The following is a 17,984-nucleotide window of genomic DNA, read 5'->3' as shown; positions in this document are numbered from 1 at the left end:
ATGGGCGATTGGCCTGTGCCGTGTGATTGGTTTGCAAATAATAAAATCGAGGAGAATCAACCCGTGGGCCCTAGGGTGGAACCGGTAGGCGCTTTCCCATCCTCCTCCTCCTCCTCCTCCTGCTCCTCCTGCTCCTCCTGCTCTCAACAACAACGACGATTCTCCTGCAAGTCGTCGCCGCGCCTGCGCCTGCCAAGTTGCTTGGCTGTTTAGCGGCAGCGGGCTTACATTTCGTACACTTCCGTACGAAAGTAGAGGGAATCTGCTATACGGTTCCATATGGCCCATGTGACCTTGGCGTGTGCTGTTAGCGTTACTGGTTCAAAATTCTTGGGACGCGTGATTCGTGCTCCTGCCACAGTGGTATTCTTCTTCGCTTCGCGTGGTCATAAGGCTATCCGGCGCTAATTAGTGTGAAAGGACGTCCGTCTTTTCGTCCGTCGCACGTACATTTTCGGCGAGAGGGTGAAAAAAACGGCGGTAGGCGGCCCACGTCTTGCATATTGGCAGGCACGGGTGCATGAGGGGAGTCAGTATCAGCTTTTCATCGACTTCTTCTCTCCGCAGCCAAGCCAAGCCTTTTGCTTTTGCCGCGTTTGCTGCTGTTACTGCTCATATGTGCATCTAGCAGGATGTAGCTAGGGTCTTGGAACACGGTCTCATTATGGAGCTCATGATAATAACGTGTTTTTTTGTGATGATACCCCGGCAGGATGCCGGTGTGGCGGAGTGTGCATCATGGCTATTTTTGAACAAAACTGCGGCATGCTGCCTGACTGGCTGCGGCATGCTGCCTGACTGGAGTTTTGCGTCGGAAGCATACTGATGCCGCAGGCAGGGTTTGATCTTGGCGGTCATGCAAATATGTTGTGACAACGGGTGTTGCGAAGTCTCCACTCGACAGCGGGTTTAATGACGTTGATGATGACCAGTCCACCATCTTCACGTTTTACACTTGTCAAAAGATTACGCAGCCTCGCCAGCAGCCAGCCGCGCATGCCGCATCCAAGTAGTGCTAAAACCCTGTGGCGACACATTTGGCAGCCCGTCGGCTCCTTTTCTCGTTCCTCCTCCTGCCTGCTGCCGGTGTCCGTGTCTGTGCTCATGTCATCATATGTATTAGCTTGTAATCACGTAGTGCCCCCCGCATCCCCTAAACTCGACACGTCACTTGTGCTACATAGATACTGTTGTATCTCTGTAAGTGTTCCAACGGTGATATGTTGTGAGTACGCACTCTATCTGGCCAGCTAACGGTCCTGAACAACTCCATGCAGTGCAACGGTTGCCTCGTGACTGGGACCTTGCCATGTGTTATGGTTTATAGAGCTGATGCCGGGTATCGACTTGCGAAATCAAATTCTGGGCAGGGCTGATCGCTATGGCTTTTGGTTTTGCCTCTTCGTCACCGGCGGAGTTCCGGCCTGCCCCATTAGTGCATGCATTACGGTCTGTTGGATGGTGTTCCAAGGCTGCTTCGCTGTATCGCTGTTAACTCCGGGGAGCAGGGCTTTGCGTAACCACTTTTCTACGAACAATTGTCGCACACCTTGCGTTACAAGTGATCACCAGCTGCATATGAATACCAGCGCCCTTGAGCCTGGACATGTAGCGCGTAGAGTAGAGTCTGGAGTGTCGACCCATTCTCGTACAAACGGAATCAAGGAGTACGGCAAAAACCTGAACTTGCAGAGTTACATCCAGTCATGGATACATTGAAGCTTTGACGATGCCAATCTAGGGAGAAAGATCAGGTGCTCAGGAAGGCTCTTCAATAAAGTAACAACACGGCGCTTAATTGCTTCCCGAACGTCAAATAAACAGTCATTTGTATAGGTTAGGTCACATGCATATTTTTAAGAACGTTTGTCCTTGAAGGGACTGTGGTGCAAGTGGTGTTTAGGGAAGGAGGCTGTGACAATGAACAACGCACACGAAGTAGAGACTTCACAGGCAAGCATTTTCATGTACTGGAGGTCATGATTTGTATGAAACGCTTGGCAGCACTCTCTCCTAAACAGTTACGCAGTTTGGTGTTGATCGACATCTTGCGTCGTGACATCCAAAGCTTGGCAAGAAGGCTCCTCCTCCGTTACCATGCAATTTCGGTCTGTTGGAATTTCGTGTGAGGTACTGGGAAATCTGCCGTAACAGGTTGCAGCGTATTTCAACGTGAACCTCGATGCTGGTCTGTCTGACACCGATGTCTTCAAGGCCCGGTCTCGCTATGGCCGAAACGAGCTAGCTCCCGAGGAAGGTACGGTGAGGCTTGGCTCGGGTACACGTCAGCTGTCACATAAGTAAGAAGGGAACAGGGTACCTTGTTTGCACCGTGTGAACGCGGCCGGGAGTTCAACCCTCCACAATGCTGATCACCCTTCGCCTACATCCTCGTCAACTGCGCTTTGCCCCATTTGGGTTTGATGCCTATTACCATGACCCTGGGCAATCATAATCCTGCCGCTTTTTCCCTCCCTATGGTGCAGCCACACCCCTTTGGAAGCTAATCCTAAAGCAGTTCGATGACTTGCTTGTCAAGGTGCGGGTGTGTTTTGAAGCCCAGTGTTATGAAGATGGTCCGCAAGACCAAAGGAAACCAAACGTGCATTGCTAAGCTGCGCCGCCAAGCTTGGGCTTATCTAAAATGGAGTTAGACAAGCTGGGCTATTCCCTGGGCAGGTTTTGGCCTCGTGTATGTTTGCGAGCGCCAAGGAGCGGGGGCCCCCTTTCCCCTCCCACTGCCCTCATCGGCCCAGCACTCCTCGACCCCCATATGGGATGACATGGCTACCGCTGACACACCCCACCGCCCGCGGGCCCCCCTCTGTCCCTATCCGGCCCAAAGATTCTGCTTGCGGCAGCTGTGGCGGATTTCATCATAGCATTGAGCGATGGGGAAGGCGTACTAGGGTAAGCAAGACGCAGTGGTGCGTGTTTTTGACGGGTTGGATAGGAGGTGTTTGTTGGGTTGGGAGTTTAAAGTTGACGGATTCTCATGTGGCTCGGGCTGGGACGGGACGGGCTGGGGTTTCAGGGGGGAGCGAGGGTCTCGAGTCGCGTTCGACCCGAGCGAGATGCAGCCTGGATATCCCTTTAGATATGGATAGCGCGGCAAGAAGGAAAAGAAAGACGGGTGTTGAAATGCTTGGGCAGTGTGTGCTGCGTGGAGCTAGTGCGGGTGAGCGGCATTAAGTGGGGGTTTATGAGCCGTCCGGGGCCATACACGGCTTTCTTCTTACGCGGGTAAGGCGAGGCAGGCCATGCCTTCGTCGGGAAGTGGGCAGTCCGCGGAGGATCTGGCGGGGGTTTTGAAAGCTGACCAACGTTTGCATCTGTGGTTGCGAGAGAAGAATCCCCCTTTCCTGCCGCGCTGTCCCCCTGCCGCCCCCATCGCCTCCTGGGCGTCGACAGTTGGCTCTTTTCTTCTTGCATGATGGTGATTCCCACCGCCTCCCCTACCTCCCAACCTGGCACAGGGCCCTCGTGGAGCCGTTTGTTATTGTCCTCATCTTGGTTGCGAATGGTGAGGATGCCGCTGCTGCAGCCATTACAATCGCTGCCACAACCCTTGCAGCAGCTGCTACAGCCCTTATAGCAGTTGCTTGGCTTGTGGTAAAGAGCAGTCCAGTTGTATCACCCATCCTCTTGCATGGTCCAGGGTGGTGGGGCCCCGCCCGCCGGCTGTGTGGCGGAGGGCCCCGGCCCGGACGGCAGCTCCACCTCAGGGGTGGATGGGGGGTCCCACGCCGGACTACCTCGTTGCCTGAATGGACGGCTTTGCGTCGCGTGTGCCTGGTGCCACAATACAAATCTAATTGCGTGACCCTTATCACGAGCAAAACCGGTGTCTTTTTGGCTGTGTAGACCCTGCTGTCGGGTTGTGAGGGCACACTCTTGCCTGGCGCTGTTTTCTTTTTTCTCTCCAGTCCCCATGTTTGCCGCAGCCCTGCTGATACACGCTCATCTCACTTCCTTGCTGTTGCAATGCTTGGGCCCCCCCCCCCACACACACACTTGCGTTCCTCGGCCACAGCCACGGTGGGTGTGGTTACGGAGCGTAATGCGGAGCAGGCCATCGAAGAGCTCAAGGCGTATGAGGTGCGTGTGAGGAGGGGACTGGGGGCGCCCCTGCAGACGGGGAAGGGGGATGGGGATGGGGAAGGCGAATCCTCTGAGTTTTCGCAGGTTTTCAGGAAACGACTGTTGACGTTGGGAATGCCCTTTGTTGGGGCTGGGACTGTGCGACTTGTGTGGAGCTCATTGCAGCACTCGTTGGCTCCGAAACCTCTGCAGTTGATGTTCCGTATTGCACAACTCCTTGCGGCCCCTCGTATATCACCCACCCAACCACCCACCCACCCACGCGCCTAAAAACGCACGTGCTGCCCACGCCGCGGCGATGCAAAACCCCAGGCTGAGTCGGCGACAGTGCTCCGAAGCGGTGTGCTGCAGCTGGTGCCCTCGGGCGACCTAGTCCCCGGCGATGTGGTGGAGGTGGCGGTGGGGGCCAAGGTGCCGGCAGATATACGGCTGACGGCGCTGATCGGCTCCGTACTGCGAGCAGACCAGGCAAGGATTGGGCCCGGAAGGGGTTCGGGGCCGGCGCGGGCGGCGAATCGCGAAGGGGTGGGGGGGCGCTCAGGGTTTTAGGATGACAGGACAGCGAAGCTAGGAAAAGGGCCGCGGTCCTGCTGCGGGGTGGGGGCCGCGGGGTGGGGGCGTAGCTAGGGTGCAATGCCGGAGGAAAGAGGTGGTGGGTGGGCTAAATGATGCGGATGCGAGGAGGCGCCAGGCCGAGGCTGGGCGGGGCCGGGATGAGCCCTTGGACTGGTTTTGGGGGCCTGGTGGAGGGCTTGAAACGGATCTGGAACTGGAGTTTTTTAATATTTTAATGTTGGATCGGGTGCTGTGGAGGGCTGCTCACGCACACGTGCGCCCTTTTCCCCTTCCTGCCTTGTTCTTTCGTGACGATCCCCCCCCGCCTCCCAGGCAGCTGGTTCTTAGCTTCTTGCATGTAGCTTCTTGCAATGTCCTTTTCCCCCTCTCCCCTTAGCTCCCATACGCATCCGTTGAGTCCTTGCTTTTCCATACGATTTCCTCCACCTAACACCCTAATTCCGTGGTTCGTCTACGTGGTTCATCTCCGTAATTCCCATCCGCAGTCCATTTTGACGGGTGAGAGCCACACTGTGGACAAGCAGGTGCGGCCGGTGCTCAAGGACAACCCCGTGTACCAGGACAAGACGAACATGTTGTTCTCGGTGAGTGGGGTTGGGTGCGGGTGGGTGGGTTAGGCGTGGATTTGCTTGCCGGGCCGAGACGAGGCGTGATGGGCCTGTGTGGGCAGTCCAGGCAGATGTGCGACAGGGGTCTCTGGCAGGGGGCTCGCTTGCTGAACCCTCTCCTAGCTTTTACCTTCAGTAACATCACCATCATCACCATCATCACCATAAATGCCAATGGCTTTCCTTGCATGCCAACAGTACGCCTCTTCCTCCCACGATGATAAATGGAGCGGGTGGGCCGGAGGACGTTCTGTTATTCTGCCTTTCCAGATGCATATACACACACGCGCACGCGTACACATATGCACACCAGGTTTGCATCTCCATCCTTTCTTTCCGCCGATCTCTCTTTGCTCTCCCGTCCTTCGGCTTCGCCTCACGCCTGCTTGCACGGCCTTGCACGGCCTCCCACCCAACCCTCCACACCCTGCCGGCTGCAATCCAAGTTGATCTTTTCCACCCTCCATGGCGACCTCACCCCTCCCTTTGCAGGGCACGCTGGTCACTTCGGGTCGTGCGCGCGGTGTGGTGGTGGGCACGGGCGCCTCCACCGCCATTGGCCGCATCCGTGACGCACTGGCGAGCGCAGACGAGGATCAGCGCACCCCGCTAAAGCAGAAGCTGGACGAGTTCGGAACGCTGCTGTCCAAGGTCATTGCAGGTGGGCTAGCGGAGGCGAGGGCGAGGGCGAGGCTGGGCGTTGGTGGTGGGGGGCCCCGGGCCGGGCTGGGCCAGGTTGAGCCGGCGCCTGGGGGGCCCGGCGCATGGGGGTAAAGGAAATTTGGCGGGTGTGCATGGTGGTGGTGGTGGTGGTGGTGGTGGTGGGATGTCGGGAGGGGGAGGAGGGGACGGGTGATAATGAGGACACCTGGTGGACTTGGGGCAGCAAACAGAGCATTTTTGGTGAGGTCTGGAGGTCTAGGTCTAGAGGTGTTGTGCGGGATCTTGAGCTGCTGATGTTGAGGTTTGGATTTAGATCCGCCAAACAGAACGGGTCAATTCCGTGAAACGGTCCCCCTGGATTATCTCTTGCTCTTGTACTTTCTCTGCGCCCGAATTCTCAACCCAACACACAAACATACATACGGACATACATCCACAAACACGTCCGCCCCCGGTGTCCGCAGCCATCTGCGTAATCGTGTGGCTCATGAACATCAGACGCTTCAGCGACCCCGCGTTGGGTGGCTGGCTGTCGGGTGCGCTGTACTATTTGAAGATTGCGGTGGCGCTTGCGGTGGCGGCCATTCCGGAGGGTCTGCCGGCCGTGGTGACCACCTGCCTGGCGCTGGGCACCCGGAAGATGGCCAAGCAGGTGTGAAGCCCCGCCTGGAAAGGCGATTGGAGCGGGGGGGCGCTCTGACGCTCCATGTGGGGGAGCTTGTATGTGTGTGGGGGGGGATCTGGGATGGAAGGATCTTTGCTTGTGTGGGCTGTTGGGTAATTCCGCCGTGAGGGGGATGTGGTGTTGTCCTTGAAGAACGCACCTGAGTCCCTGCCCGCGCCCTGCTGCGCGCCCAAGCCCCCAGCCCCACCCGCCTCTGCCGCTGGGGCCCTTGCCCTGCTCCGTTGCCCCACCCTGCTGTGTCTACTTTGGCCTGGACCCGGACTTGACCCGGCTGCCCACTTTGCCTGCCCTGTCCTTGGACCCTTCTTCGGCTCCCTTCTGCACCCCGACCCCACCAGATTAACACACCCCATCACTGGTCCGTAAATTTTCCTGATGCAGCATTTATCTTTTCCTGGGCTACCCGTCTTTGGTATCTGCTCCATTCGCCAATGGTTCGTCTAAATCTCCCCCCACCCACCCTAAAGTTTCGGACTTCGGGCGCCTGCAGTTCATTTCTGGTTTCTTTGCATATGATTTCAACCCCCACCCTACTTCGACCCCAGTCGACCCTCTACCCTACTCGGACTACCTACAGCAGCTTGTGCTTTGGACGCTAGCAGGCAGTTGCTTTCCTTGCACTTGACTATTACTGCCACTCCCATCGACACCCTACCCTTCACCCCACCCTACACCCACCTGCCCCAGAACGCCATCGTGCGGTCGCTGCCCTCTGTGGAGACGTTGGGTTGCACAACCGTGATCTGCTCTGACAAGACCGGCACACTGACCACCAACCAGATGAGCGCGGTGGGCTGCTCGGTGGTGCAGTCGTGCGCTGCGGGGGGAGCAAGTCTCATGGAGTTTGAGGTCACAGGTGTGGGCCCCGGGGGCCAGCCGTGTGGGGTTGGGAAGAAGAGCCGCACAAGTCATGTGGGCTCGGGGAAAGGGGCCGGGGAAATGAGTCGGGGTGATGAGTTGGGAGGTTTCTGCAAGGCAGGAGTATCACAAGCGACAGGGGGGAAGCGGTTGGAGGAGGGCGGTTTGCTGCCGGGTTCTTGATGCGCTTTGCAGTTTGGCCTTCCGGATCTTTGGGTGGCGACATGGCTTCACGCTGCGCGCGTGTTTACTAGGTAGTGGATTTTGCGTCACATCACACCGTGATGCCTAATGCTCGTCACTAAAAGATTTACTTATCTCCCATGCTTACACCCGCGATTTCTGCTTACCCCATTCCCCCCCCCCCCCGCTTTCCCCCTATTCCGTCTGCTTCTTGTACACTCTTTCCTTGGCAGCAGCTTTATTCGTTCGTAGTTCGTCTTTCCCCCCTCTTTCCCCCCTCTTTCCCTCTTTTTCTTCCGTTTCTCTCTGTCTATTCATTTCCTTGTGGACCTTCCTCTCGCGTGGACTTCTCTCTCCCCTCCCCTCCCCTCCCACTTTCTCACATATGCTTCCTCTCCCCTCCCCTCCCCTCTCACGGCGAAGGTACCACCTACTCCCCCGAGGGCATGATCCTGGGGCCGTCCGGGGCCGTCCTGCAGCGCCCCGCCGACTCCCCCTGCCTGCTGCACCTGGCCATGGCATCGTCCCTCTGCAACGACTCGGCGCTCGTCTATCGGCCAGACAAGGGTGAGTAGTCAGTCGGTCTGTTGACTGGCCGGCTGGGTGACTGCGTGGCTGGCTAGCCGGCAGGTTGGTTGCGTATCAGCTATCAGGTTCCCGGCCGGCGGTGAAGATGGTAGGTTTGCAGCCCTTTGGCCGCAAGCGTACGCCCCCGCCTGAAACAGATATGCACATATATACATATATATGTATAATATACTGTATATAGCCGTATTAGAGCTGTACCGCATCCAAAAGCATCAGAGCAGCTCAAGGGTTACCACTGGCAGTCTCTCGCGGTCCACAAATCGCTGGAGACTACACCCATATCCGGACGACGAGTCTACCCTTTTTTTCATTCCGCTTGCATGTTTCATGGACTCCCGTCTTCCTCCGGACGTTCTAATCGCCGCTGTCCCTGCTCCTTCGCTGCCCCAGGCACGTACCAGCGAATCGGGGAGGCCACCGAGCTGGCTCTGAGAGTGTTTGCGGAGAAGGTGAGGTGGTTTCCCCGCCCATCTACAGCTGGGGGTAATACCGGTGGTGGAGCGATGCGACGCTCGCAAGGTGGTGGGAACCGCCCACTGCCACACTGCTGGGATTGACACTGGCGAGAGGAATGCTATTTGCCTTATCCCAAATATGTTTGCCCTATCCCCAACCATGTAAAACCTCCGGGCGGGGGCCACCACCCCGCCACGCGCACACACACACACACACATACACATGCATTACCCTTTCATACACATTATTGGGCAGGAATTACACTGGCCAAATTGATTTATTTGTCATGTATCATTTTTCGGTTGGTTTCCTCGTGGGTTAGTTATCCCGCTACCTGGCCGCCGTCCCTTCTCCGGCCTCCTCCTCCACCTGTTCCTCCCCCAGGTGGGTCTACCCGCCTCCGTGGGCGACCACCCGGGTCCGCTCTACGTGGCGGGATCCGGCCCGGCGGCCGTCAGCATGGGAGCCGTTCGCAGGGAGCTGCACTGCAACACACACTGGGCGGAGAGGTTCAACCGGAACGCAACCCTGGAGTTCACCAGGTCGAGTGCCGTGGTGGGGAAAGGGAGAGGGAGAGGGGGAGGGGGAGCGTTCGGAGGGGTTTAGGGGAACACAAGACAGATGATCCTGGGTTGGGTTTACACACCTCCACTTTCCCTTCCATTTCTCCGTGTCGCCTTTCCCCTAGTCCTGTTTCCCATGTATATGCCGCTTCTCAACATGCCTCTGCGCCGTATCGCTAAATTGCCCCTGCTACTTTGACGCGATGGCCTCGCTGCGCGCCCCATGAAGTACGGAAGTACGGCAACTGCTCCCGTGCTCGGGCAACTGCACTACAGGGACCGGAAGATGATGAGCGTGCTGGCGGTGGGGGATGCCCGGAGCGTGCTGTGGAGCAAGGTGGGCAGGGGCGGGGGGGGACGCCGGGGGGTGTGGACGCCATGTGCGAATACGTCTGAACGCCAACAGGCATCCCATCGCAGTTCTGCAGAGACTAGCCAAAACACGCACCACCGGCAATTCCACAGATTTGCTCCATCTCCTAACGATGATTTCTCCCTAACCAGCCGGTTTGACCGTGTCTAGCGCCCCACTGAGGTCCCTTGGAACCCCATCCTGCTTGGAAAGCACTCCCCTTGCGGCCACCGGGCTGTTGAGCTCTCCAGGGGGGCTGCCTGGGCGGCCCATGTGCGGGTGGGATGGCCCCCAAGTCAGCACTTGGCTATCTCGGTATCTGAAGTCCAACCCTGTGAGACCGTTGCTGTGGGACCCGTCGCTCCTCGCCTCTGCAGGGCGCGCCTGAGAGCATCCTCGCGCGCTGCTCTTCTGTGCTGGCCAATAACGGTGAGGGCGTGGTGCCACTGACGGATGCCGCGCGCGCAGCCCTCACAGCCTCGGTGAAGCGGTACGGCAGGCGGGCGCTGCGTACCCTGGCCCTGGCGTACAAGCCGATGCCGTCGGGAACCAAGACGGTGGGTGGACGGGTGTTGGGTGCTGCTGCGTGAGCGGCGGGGGACGCAGGGTTTTGGGGTTTTTTGGTGTGTTGTGTTCTCCTACTTCTAGCATTTGTGGCGGGACCGGGGAGGCTGGCCTTGCGGCTTTGCATCGAGCTCTCTTTTCTGCGATGAAGCGTCATGTATTTAAGACTGCGAGCCCGTTGGGGTTGAGGGGTTGAGCTGTGCAGCACCTCTTTCCCATCCGGGGAGGGCAGTGACAGCCATTCTCCTTTGCTTATTACCCTCCGCAGTGAGGGAAATGTTGTGATGTTGTCTTCGGAACATATGCAGACTCCGATTTGGGGCGGGGGGCTGTACGGTGTGGCCGCTGCGGACCTGCCATATGGTCTAGTTATCCCGCCGCTAACGCTCTCGCGCTGCGGCAGCGCTAAGCCGCGGCATCCGCACCTGCCCCACAATATAATTGCATGCTTACCGCCCCGGGCTGCTGCCGCTGCCGGTGGTCATGTTGCTCCCGCAGCTCGCCCCTGCCGACGAGTCAGGACTGACGTTCCTGGGCCTTGTGGCGATGCACGACCCGCCGCGGAACGAATGTTCGCGGGCGCTGCAGCTCTGCCAACAGGTGCGGGATGACGGCGTGTCGTCGCGCATGCCCGTTAGGAGAGAAACTACCTTTCTTAGGTTCCAACTGCGTAGCACCTCCGTATGTAGCTTTAAACCGTGCCTTGTTTGTATTTGCGCGTATAGAAGAGGGCTCCTTATTTAAAATATATATTAAAGTATACTAGGTCCATCTCATGTAGGCCCTGCGGTGCGGCTTTCCGTGCATTACCCCTGTTTAGAGTTTGTTATTATTACCTGCATGATCTTCTCCTTGTTTTTACTCGATTGCGTTTCCTTCCTTTTCCAGGCCGGCATCCGCGTGGTGATGGTGACGGGCGACAACAAGGCCACGGCGGAGGCGGTTGCTCGCCAGGTGGGCCTCCTGCCAAGAGAAAGCGGTTCGGCTGCCGAAGATGACGAGGCGGCACTGCAAGGGCTGTCGTACACAGGTGCGTGGCAGAGAAGGTGCTGCTGCCATTGTTCCTTGCAACCGATTTCCCTGGACCTCTGTTGTTAAAAGGGGAGGTGGCACATGCGCATGCGTCTTCCTTATCCACTTCCCCCACTATTCGCGCGATTCCTCCCCACCTCCTAAGGCGCCAGCACCTTCCCCCTTGTTCCGTACCCTCTCCGCCTGGTTCCTGATATTCCTGTTTCCTTTCCTTCCTTGCGTTCTCCACCACATGAATGGCCACGTACTAGCTCCATGTCTTCTAGCACATCCAAACCGCACCTTACCTGTCGTGATCTTTCCGATCTCGCCTCCTCCCCACGCCGCCTCAATGCCAGTGGAGCATCCAGGTTCCCGTCCGGGTGGTCGCTTCTTCTGTCTTGTTCTTAGACCTTCCCCCTTACAAACGCTTCCCCACTCGCTCCCTCTCCCCCCTAGGCCAAGAGTTCGATGCGCTCTCCGCCTCCCCGGGTGGTTCCTCCGAGCAGTCTGCGGCTGTTTCCCGTCTGGCGGTAATGAGCCGGGTGGAGCCCATGCACAAGTTGAGATTGGTGGAGCTGCTCAGGTCGCAGGTGAGTTGGAAGGGGGAGGGTAAGGTGAACCGCTGGCGAATGAAGCAGGGAGCCCAAAGGGTGTTGTGTCGAGGGGAGAGGGTTTGGGTGGGTGGGGACAAAGGGGTCGGAGAGGAGGGAGGTGACGGCGGGAGTGAGGAAAGGGACAGGGAAGTCTCTGGAAGAAAGATTTTATCAACATGATCCACGACCGCAGCGGGGTGCTTCAGTGGAAAACCGCTCAGTTGCGGTGCGCATATGCGATGAAGAGTGGAGGTGTATGGCGGGGACGAAAACACGAAACCACGGGTGAGCATGGCGTTCACGCCACATCCCTGTCGCTGCGGCTCTGCCTTAGGGCCCACCCGACCTGTACATTCTGGGAAAGCAGATCATCTCTCATCCTCTGTTCCGTCCCCCTCGTGCCAAATCCCCCGTTTTTTTTAGTGCACGATGGGAACAGAGTCCCCACACTCCCAAGTAACGTACTGGGTAATACAAGAACGTTGATTGTAGCGTATTAGGGTATTTCATCGTTCAATGAACGATGCGAAGCGTGCTGCCCTCTTTCCCACCGCGTCTCCCTCCCCTCGTCCTTCCGCCATGTGTGCAGGGGCACGTGGTGGCGATGACGGGTGACGGAGTGAATGACGCCCCCGCACTGGCCCGGGCGGATATCGGTGTGGCTATGGGCAGCGGCACGGCGGTGGCCAAGGGAGCCGCGGACATGGTCCTGGCGGGTGCGTGTGCTGTGGAGGGAAGTATGTGGGAGGACGGGGGTGGGAGGATGGGTGTATAGCCAAGGAGATTCGATACCTGGATGAAGGTGTGAAGGAGCGGATTGGAAGTGTCCAGAGCTGCAGGGTGAGGAAGTGTGGGGCCACGGCGGCCTGGTCTAATGTGTTGAACCTAAGTAACATCACTTACCTTAGAAATTACCTCACCAGATTAAGAGGGGGAAGTACATTCGAGGTACGTTCGATGTGGATATTATAGTCCACATTAACAATATAGAGACAATCTCTGTGCTGCCCTCCCGTTGCTTCTTATCTTGCCCACGCCTGGCCCCATGTGGACAACCCCGGACACCCGCGCCCGGCCGCCCAACCCCTGTGCCCACACGCCCCCGCCCGCGATCGAGCTGTTCAGATGACAACTTCGCCACCATTGTTGCTGCGGTGGCGGAAGGTCGCGCCATCTACAACAACACCAAGCAGTTCATCAGGTATTTGGTACGTCGTCTGTGCTGTCTGGTGCGCGGTGTTCCTTTCCGTCGCCGAATTGGGAGCTGGCTGGGGAGGAGAGACGGAAGCAGAGAAAGGGGGAGGGAACGGCGGTGGACAGCCCCTGCATATAGGAACCAGGAAGACTGGCTGTCGCACTTGCGTATCGGTGGGGTGAAGGAGAACGGCCGAGAAGGCAAGGGCAGCACAGAGCAGCGGGGCTCCGGGATCAAGATGTCGCGGACCTGCTGCTGCAATCGCCAGGACGCAAGTAGCACCGGTATTCAGCTGGTGTTACAAGCGAGTTAGGAAAATCGTCCGTTCCAGTCGAACCCCACAGTGTGTTACTGTGTGCGCTTGGCTGTTGGGTGTTGGGCCTCGTTGCGGGTTGGGTGTTGATTTTTGTTCTGGACTTGGAACCTTGACACCCCGGCCAGGTATATGATCTCCTCCAACATTGGTGAGGTGGTGGCCATCTTTGTGGCTGCACTGCTGGGGGTGCCTGAGGTGCTGACGCCAGTGCAGGTCGGTGTGTTTGGGGTGGGGTGGGGTGGGGTGGGGTGGGGTGGGGTGGGGTGGGGTGGGGTGGGGTGGGGTGGGGTGTAGAGGATGTGTGCGGGGGTTGCGGATTGTGAGGAGGAGTGGGCGCGCACTGACATGCAGAGCCTCTTGTTGTGCACTCTGGGCAAAGATTTCCAGCTTTCCTTGCACACTGCGCCATGACCGCCGAGTAGAACCTCTCAGAGCCCGTATGGCACCTCTGTCACACACTGCGCCCTTTCTGGGTCGCTGGTGCTCGGATTATGTTCGAGTTTGGCTGTTGGTTTTTCAGATCCTCCACACCGCACCGCTCCGCATCTCCCCGCCACACACGCCATATGTTCCGCTCCCATCGCTCTGCTTCCCCGACCCGGTCCTCTCCCCCCCATCTCCCGCCCTGATTCCCCGGCCTCCTCAGCTGTTGTGGGTGAACCTGGTGACGGACGGGCTCCCCGCCACCGCACTGGGCTTCAACAAGCCGGACAAGGACATCATGGCGGTACGGCCCAGGAGGTGAGGAGGGGCCCAGGAGGAGGTGGGGAGGCTAGGGCAACGCACCAGGGATGCTAGTAGGGCAACGCACGCATCTACCGATGGCGCATGCGTGTGTGTGTGCGAAGTAAAGCATCCTACTGACGCTCACGTGCCGGCAGCTCGGCAATTCGCGTTCGTCTTAATGACCTGAAGGACCCTTTGGACGAATAGCCGCTTCCCTTCAGGCTTCTTGTTGAGTTTATTCTACGGCGTCTCCCTGTGTCTGTCCCCCTCCTGGCGGCCTGTCCCCGTCCCTCCCCTTCCAGCGGATGGGGTTTTCGTTTTCAGGCGGTGGCCATTCCCTTATGACATCTCACCCCGTCCCTTGCTTCCGTACTTTCCCTTTTCGCCAACAGGCTTGACGAGCCCATTGTGAACGGTTGGCTGTTCATCCGGTACCTCGTGGTCGGTATGTATGTCGGGCTGGTGACTGTGGCTGGCTTCCTGTGGTGGTTCCTGGGCTACCAAGGAGGGGGCAATCTGACTTGGAGCCAGCTGACCGCCTTCCAGAAGTGAGTGAACGGCTGATCGCTGCTGCTGCTGCTGCTGCTGCTGCTTGCTGTTAAAGCTGCTGCAGCAGAATGGGAGGCAGCAGGCCTCTCTTGTCCAAGAGACGTTCCGCAAGGGGCTGTCGACCCCTCGACCACAGTCTTGGCCTTGACCGCCTACTGCGCCTTGCCTGGCCATGAGTTTCACCTTCCACGATCCGGCGGGGCCACATATTTAGCCACGGGGATGTGTACATATATGGAGGCCCGGATCGTAAATTAATAACGAGCCGTCAAATTCAACAATATAATAGCCATTCCTCATATTCAATAATAACCATCCCGTTCTCTCCTCCCTCCTCCCCTTCTCCGTCCTTCACATTGCTCGTTGCCACAGGTGTACAGAGCCCTCTGCCAAGGCTGCAGGATACACATGCGCCGTATTCGAGTCGCAGCACCCGCGCACAATCGCCATGTCGGTCCTGGTGGTGGTGGAGATGTTCAACGCGCTTAACAATCTCTCAGAGAACTCCAGTCTGCTGGTGGGGTATGCGGGCTGGGCCATAGGCAACTGCGTGCCAGCGTGTCTGTGTACATGCCGTATGTTCGCATGGCGCCGGGGACCCTGTCTCCGCCGCCGCCGCCTCTCCGTCTCTATTGCACGCTTGGGCTCTCCCCCGCGACCTCCCACCTTTCCCACTCCCCACGCTTTCGACACGGCGAGGGGCCGCTTGCCACCTAGTTTCGCTGCCATATACAGCTGATTCGCACTTCACTGCATTTCTCAGACCTCCGTCCTCTTCCCGTCCTCCCCCCTTCTCCCTTAGGTGATCCCTCCTTGGGACAACCGCTGGCTGCTTGGGGCCATCGCCACCTCCATGGCCCTCCACTTCTTCATTCTATACGTGGGCCCCGCGGCGGCGCTCTTCGGAGTGACGTCGCTCAATGGCGCGGAATGGCTGGCTGTGCTGTGAGTACGAGAGCGCAAGGGCCAGGGCCAGGGCTGCGCCGATGATGAGGCGGTATGGGGCGGAGATCCCGGTGTGGCGCGATATATGTGCGCACATCGTTGACCATGGACGCATCCTGTGTCACTATCACTACCCTTACCCCCTACCACGACCCCTACCACTTATCGCTACCCCTACCCCTGCCTCTACTACGGTTGCTGACGACAACCTTTGCAGGGCGCTGTCCGCCCCCGTGGTACTCCTGGATGAGCTAATGAAGTGGATCAGTCGCAGGGTCATACGCCAAAGGTCGGCTGGGGCGATTGTGACACCGCAGCTAGGGGACAGCAGGGGCGCTGCCGGGCTCCAGGTGAGGCTGGGGGGAGAGGAAGGGGGAGGGGAAGGAAGAAGATGGGGTAGGAGGAGAAAGATTGGGGTTTGGTTGGGCAGGTTGGGCCGCGGCTGGGGTAAAACGGTCTGGTGTGGGACGGGGAAGGTGAAGGGGCTAGGGGCACGGGACGTCTGAGCTGTCGTGAGGAATAACAACCAAATCCTAGTTTTGCATCTGCTGTTGAGCAGATTTGGCGTGGGGCTGGGGGACTCTGTTCGATCTGCGTTGTTTATCCCTTGGTTCCCCGCCACCTGGCCCCGTGCACTGTAGGAGGTGCGGGTGGGCAGCCACGAAGGTCTTCGAAGCGCCGGTGCCGTGAGCCCCTCCTCGGGCTCCATGTTGCAGATGATGGGATTGCGTGCAGGCGTGGATAAGTCGCACTGAGCTGGGCTGCGGCCCACTGACCCGGCGCCACGTGCACTTGCTGCCTAACAAACAACCATAACTCCAACGTGTTACTACGCGTGCTGTGTAAAGCGGATAGTGGGTGGGACCAGCGGCTATGGGGTGGGATTTGTTTAGCACTCAGGACGGGAGGTGTGCCGGCTAAGAGCGCTGCGGGGTGTTGAATCTGGGCCGGGCGCCGCCCGGAAATAGAATTACCCAATTGTGTCTGGACTGTATCCATTCCTTTATTGAAGATCTAACAGGGACCAGCCATTGTTTACTGCGACGCAACACAAGGAGAGCCATGGGACACGGCATGGCATGTGCGCCGTGACGCGGCTTTGTTTCTCTTCTCTACCAAGGAATAATAAGCGCTCGGAATCCGCTCCCTTTATGGCGCGTTTTGGATGGGTGGTCGTTTAGCGGGGAGTTTGAGAGGTGCTTTGGCACCTCTGGCGGAACTAATTTGGAGGGAAGGCGCTGTTGTACACCGATCACAACTGATACCGATGGTACGTTTTTAGGCACCGATGCTCGCCCTTTTTGCGGCGATTACCTTGCCTTGCGGGTTTCGTGGGTCTGGCAGCCCAGTAGATGGCACCCACCGGTGAAACACTTGGATGGCAGCGGCCTGCAACAGTCCGGTTGATGTGTTGCCTGCCAAGGATACACAGGAAGTCAAACTGAAATGAATTGCAACGCGCCACTTTTACTGTTTGCGGATCGGCATTGCAGCTGTGTAGCGCCGACATCACTGCCTCCTGTTTCCACGAGAAGTCTCCGTTACAGAGAACGCACCTGCAAGGAATGAAAGATAGCCATAATGGCAGGTTAGGGCCGGGTGCGGCCGTACATTACCCCTGGTAACAAAGGGGTTGCCAAACCCTTTAGGGAGCCCGAAGGGGACAGAAGACACAAACTCTTGTTCCCCATCACCTTCAGTTCATCCCCTAAAGGGAAACTTAAGGGGATGGACTTGGCCTGGCCAACAGAATGCGATTTGTTACAGCGGACCCCGAATGGGTCGAGTGCTGCGCCCCAAGGAACGCCTCCCGCACAACATTGTGGGCCTTATTCAAAAAGAACTCGGCCAGGCCGTACTAACTTCACTGGACACAAAACCTCAGTTAGTACGCTCATACAGAAAAGGTGAGGCTCAGACGTGAGCCCTCAGACCTCTTCATTATACATCGGTAAACGGCAAACGATCTTGTTTGCGTCGTTGACACATAAGGAAGGATGATTTTGAGGCACGTGTCCCAAAGTTTTGGCAGGTTATCCTGTGCCGCAAAAGCAGTTAAACGGGCCCCAAAATCAGCGATTAAATCGTAAGTAATGCGGTTAAGTGTTGACATAGACACGCCCATGTTGGCCTAAAGACCTTTCCTAAACAACAAACGGCGACCGAGACAGACCAATAGACCAACCCTTCCAGGACAGCACCCGAGCCGTATGTAGCCCTACAAAACACTAAGTAACCCCAGCACTGTCGCTTGCTGCGACAGATGATAATTTACGCAAGTCCACACATCACCCGAATTCACACAGAATCTTGTTTTCTATACGTTTCGCTAGAAAGCTTACAGTTATCACTGGGCGAATCTGCCTCGGCACTGTGACTGGCCTTTGGACGTAGAAAGATCTGAGCTTTGCGCGCAAGGTTTGGGTTTGGATTCACTTGCGTTCCTGAG

General features: G+C 57.8%; 1 protein-coding gene across 1 annotated transcript; it reads left to right on the top strand.

Moving 5' to 3' along the window:
- Positions 1-16,290, top strand: VOLCADRAFT_105844 (uncharacterized protein; the record flags this gene model as incomplete). The annotated part of the gene is made up of 28 exons (XM_002953190.1): positions 1-84; positions 2,155-2,257; positions 2,487-2,539; positions 2,846-2,910; positions 3,477-3,523; positions 4,034-4,098; positions 4,414-4,626; positions 5,163-5,261; positions 5,778-5,946; positions 6,413-6,600; positions 7,321-7,489; positions 8,098-8,241; positions 8,653-8,711; positions 9,103-9,273; positions 9,511-9,618; positions 10,011-10,190; positions 10,696-10,797; positions 11,086-11,227; positions 11,668-11,801; positions 12,394-12,520; positions 12,930-13,005; positions 13,441-13,528; positions 13,962-14,056; positions 14,434-14,589; positions 14,963-15,107; positions 15,393-15,535; positions 15,753-15,885; positions 16,177-16,290. The coding sequence occupies 28 exons, from the start codon at positions 1-3 to the stop codon at positions 16,288-16,290; spliced, it is 3,372 nt and encodes a 1,123-aa protein (XP_002953236.1).
- Positions 16,291-17,984: the final 1,694 nt, after the last annotated feature.

This window comes from Volvox carteri (assembly GCF_000143455.1).
Source record: "Volvox carteri f. nagariensis unplaced genomic scaffold VOLCAscaffold_34, whole genome shotgun sequence".
NCBI lineage: Eukaryota > Viridiplantae > Chlorophyta > Chlorophyceae > Chlamydomonadales > Volvocaceae > Volvox > Volvox carteri.
This window is presented reverse-complemented; position numbering and strand designations above follow the sequence as displayed.